Source organism: Bison bison, unplaced genomic scaffold (genome assembly GCF_000754665.1).
Source record: "Bison bison bison isolate TAMUID 2011002044 unplaced genomic scaffold, Bison_UMD1.0 scf7180017847268, whole genome shotgun sequence".
In the NCBI taxonomy this organism is placed as follows: Eukaryota; Metazoa; Chordata; class Mammalia; order Artiodactyla; family Bovidae; genus Bison; species Bison bison.
The window spans coordinates 12258-15716 of record NW_011477841.1 but is presented as its reverse complement, the minus strand read 5'-3'; the positions used below and the strand labels follow the sequence as shown (position 1 = coordinate 15716).

The window sequence follows — 3459 nt, the reverse complement described above, 5'->3', positions numbered from 1 at the left end:
TTTTTTTTTACAGAGGAATTCCAATTCATAAATGTAGGGCTGGTAGAACTAAGGAAGATAACAAATCACCATTAGAATACCATAACAAAAGTAATAACTTTTGCGGGGAAGAAATATATCTGTCAATGCTAAAATTAGTTCATGACAGTTTGAGGAGAAACAGGGTGTTTTTTATAATCTCAGAGTACCTCCTCTAAGATATTTATTAAGTAGAAAGGAAAATATAGTAACCTGACAGCTGAGAAAATCAGCAAGACACACTATCTTAACCAACTGATCGAGTTTAACATTACCACTAAGATGACACTGGCATCATACATTCCTTATATAATGGGATAAGAGAGTCATAGCATCCTTTCTGTGGCGTTTTTGCTCAAAAATGAATAACCTCAATCTAATCATGAGAAAATACCAGACAAACCCAGATGGTATGGACATTATATAAAGTATGTGAGCGGTACTGTTCAGAAGTGTCAAGGTCTGGAAAGAAAAGGAGAAACTATCACAAATTGAAGGATACAAAGGATACATGACAACTACTGCAAAGTGTGATTCTGGATTGAATTCTGGAACAAAAAGACATTGGGGGAAAATTAGTTGTAGGTGAATGTTAATTTCCTGGTTTAGGTAATTGTAATCTGGTTATACAAGATGTTAACATTAGAGGGAAATATAAGAAGGATATATGGGATCTCTGTATTATTTTAGTAACTTCTCTGTAATACTAAAATTATGTCTATGTAAATAATTTTAAAATAAGGTGATAGCTAAATGATCATAAGTTATCATAGGATACTTGTTGATTAATTTGAGAGAGTTAAGGATTTTTGTTTTACATAGACTTTTTAAGAGTAACCTGTACTGTTGATTTAAATTCAAGGAGCCCAAGAAAATTTAGGAAGAACCCCTTTACTCTTTATTAAATCCAGAACAAGCTGACTTTCCTGTCAATTCTTCACACCCTTTCCAAATAGAAGTTGATGTGACCATTTAGGAAGTTAGAGATGTCTCTTTTGTTGGAGTGCAGAGTGGGTGGGGATGGTCTTTTTAAAAGAACATTAAATGGTGTTAATTCCATAGTGATGGTCTTCTCAAGGTGTGTGCAATGTCTTACCAGGTGTTCCGGAAGGACCTTATCAGTGCCATGAAGATTCCAGACTCTCACCATATTAACCCTGACAACTATTACCTCTTCACGGATACATGGAAGGAAGAATGGGAAAAGGGAGTCCAAGTACCAGCCAATCCAGACACTCTTCCACAGCCTTCCGTCAGGTATTTTCATGGTTGTACCTTTGATTTAGGGGATGAATGCTCTTATGGTTGTCTGTGAGCTGCTTGAGGGGAGACTTTGAGTGGCTAACTATACATTTATAATGCTAAGTCACATACATGTTCAGCAATTCATTCAGACCAATGGCAGATTATACCAGACTAAGATAGGTCAGTAGTCAGTCAGACTCTTTATTTAGGGATATAACATGTACCTATTCACAGGATAAAACTGTTTGAAGTCCAATCTGAAATTATGATAAGGTTTTGGAGACCAAGATTTCCCAATCTGACTCAACAATCAGTAGCATTTATTAGCCTTTGAAGAGAAACAGAATACTAATTACATAACCCCATAATACCCCTATTAATATATAACTCCATGAGAAGTTGCTTCATTTTAATAGGGGCCTCATAGTGATAGCATCTGTAAACAGAGGGCCAAAACATACAGAGTTTTTAAAATGCATAAACCCAAATGAAAGGGGATAACTGGAATAATTGGGTTGACCATAAGCACACAGCCTTCCTTTGCAAAGACTTGAGAAGAAGTTTAAGTAGGAGAGTATTTTTTGCCAAGAGGACATAGTAAGTTTAGCTGTTCAAGAGTAATGACTAGTTTTGGAAGCCATTTTTTCCTCCTGGTCTTTGCCAGTGTTTTGCATGAAGGCCAGCATGAAATAAAATGCTTGGTATAAATTTAAATGAATGAGTGAGGGAAGGAAGGAAAAGGAAGGAATAACATCAGATAAAGGGGCTGGTGGGACCTCCTGGTTACTATGAGAAATTGTACATCTCTTTGTACAGCTATCTATTTCTAGTACATATTAGGTTCTTAAAGATCAGAGACCACATTCTTGAATTTTTGGCCACTAGCATCAGGTTCTTGGAGAAGGAAATGGCAATCCACTCCAGTATTCTTTCCTGGAGAATCCCGGGGGTAGAGGAGCCTGGTGGGCTGCCGTCTATGGGGTCACACAGGGTCAGACATGACTGAAGCGACTTAGCAGCAGCAGCAGGTTCTTAGGTCTTAGTCATGTTCCAGAAATGCTTGTCAAATCACTTCTAAAAATGCAAGCCCAGGCTGTCCCACCCACAGAGAGACTGTCTATTCTCTGTTAAGAAAAACTTCAGTCTTGCCCAACACACATACGTACCCTCACTAGCTCATCATCATTGCCACCATCCTCTAGAAATCACAAGAGTATCATGAATGAACATAAGTCAGACATTTTCATGTCTTTACTGTCAGTATTTTTATATACTGTTGCAGTAATAGCAAGGAGCCTAGACTACCACCTTAAACCAGTAATAATCATGTATCCCTCTCTTTCCCATCTGTAGGAGACTTTAACCACTCCTTAGAGGTGATGAGGACACCTCCCCCTGCCACATGGTATCAGTGAAGACCATATAGGGAGCAGTAGTAAAGTTATCTTACCAATCCCAGCAAGGGAGGTATCAGTGGAGGCCTGGTGAGAAGCCAGAACTCTCAGTCTCCCCCAGTAGTAACAAAGAATTCCTGCCCCTGAATGTCAACATAGGCCAGATGGTGAACCAGGACTTCTACAATCACATAACAGTGATGAGGCGATATCCTCCCCAACCAGATCTCCAGCCAGAGCAGTGTCAGAGGAAGCCAGTAAAAATAAAAGGTTTAAAGAAGATCCAGAGTCTTGTAGCATAATACCCAGGTTCCAGTGGAAAAAAATCACTCATATCAAGAACTAAAAAGATCTCAACTTGATCAAAGATAATCAGTAGCTGCCAGTACCAATGTGACAGAGATAGGAGAATTGTCTAACAAAGATTTAAAAGGAGCCATCATAAAAATGCTTCAGTGAGCAATTATGAACACACTTAAAGCAAAAGAAACAGGTGTATATCCCCCCTCTTTCATACCTGATATTGGCCATTTTTATCTCCTTTTTTACTTGCTATAGGTTGGTCATTTTTATTGACCATTTCACAAAGCCATCTTTTTATCATGAATTAATAAACATATTCATTGTCTCATGAAACCAAACAGGCCCAGGTTGCTTTCTGTTTATCTGAGTCAGCTCTCTATAAACTCATTTCTCTCAAACTTGCTGTGTAATAAAAACCAAGATATTTCATTTCTTCTTTGCAATTAACAAGAGATGGCAAAGGGCTCAACCCTCTAAATCAAAGGGTTCTTGATTCAGA

General features: G+C 38.2%; 1 protein-coding gene across 1 annotated transcript in view; it reads left to right on the top strand.

Annotated features, from left to right (window-relative positions):
• Positions 1-1275, top strand: part of LOC104990314 (protein Jade-3-like) — a gene marked incomplete at its 3' end in the record, with an annotated part of 18813 nt that extends 17538 nt beyond the window's left edge. The window contains exon 3 of the mRNA XM_010842319.1: positions 1118-1275. Within this exon, the coding sequence (XP_010840621.1) occupies positions 1118-1275 (158 nt within the window). The remainder of the gene's footprint in view (positions 1-1117) is intronic.
• Positions 1276-3459: the final 2184 nt, after the last annotated feature.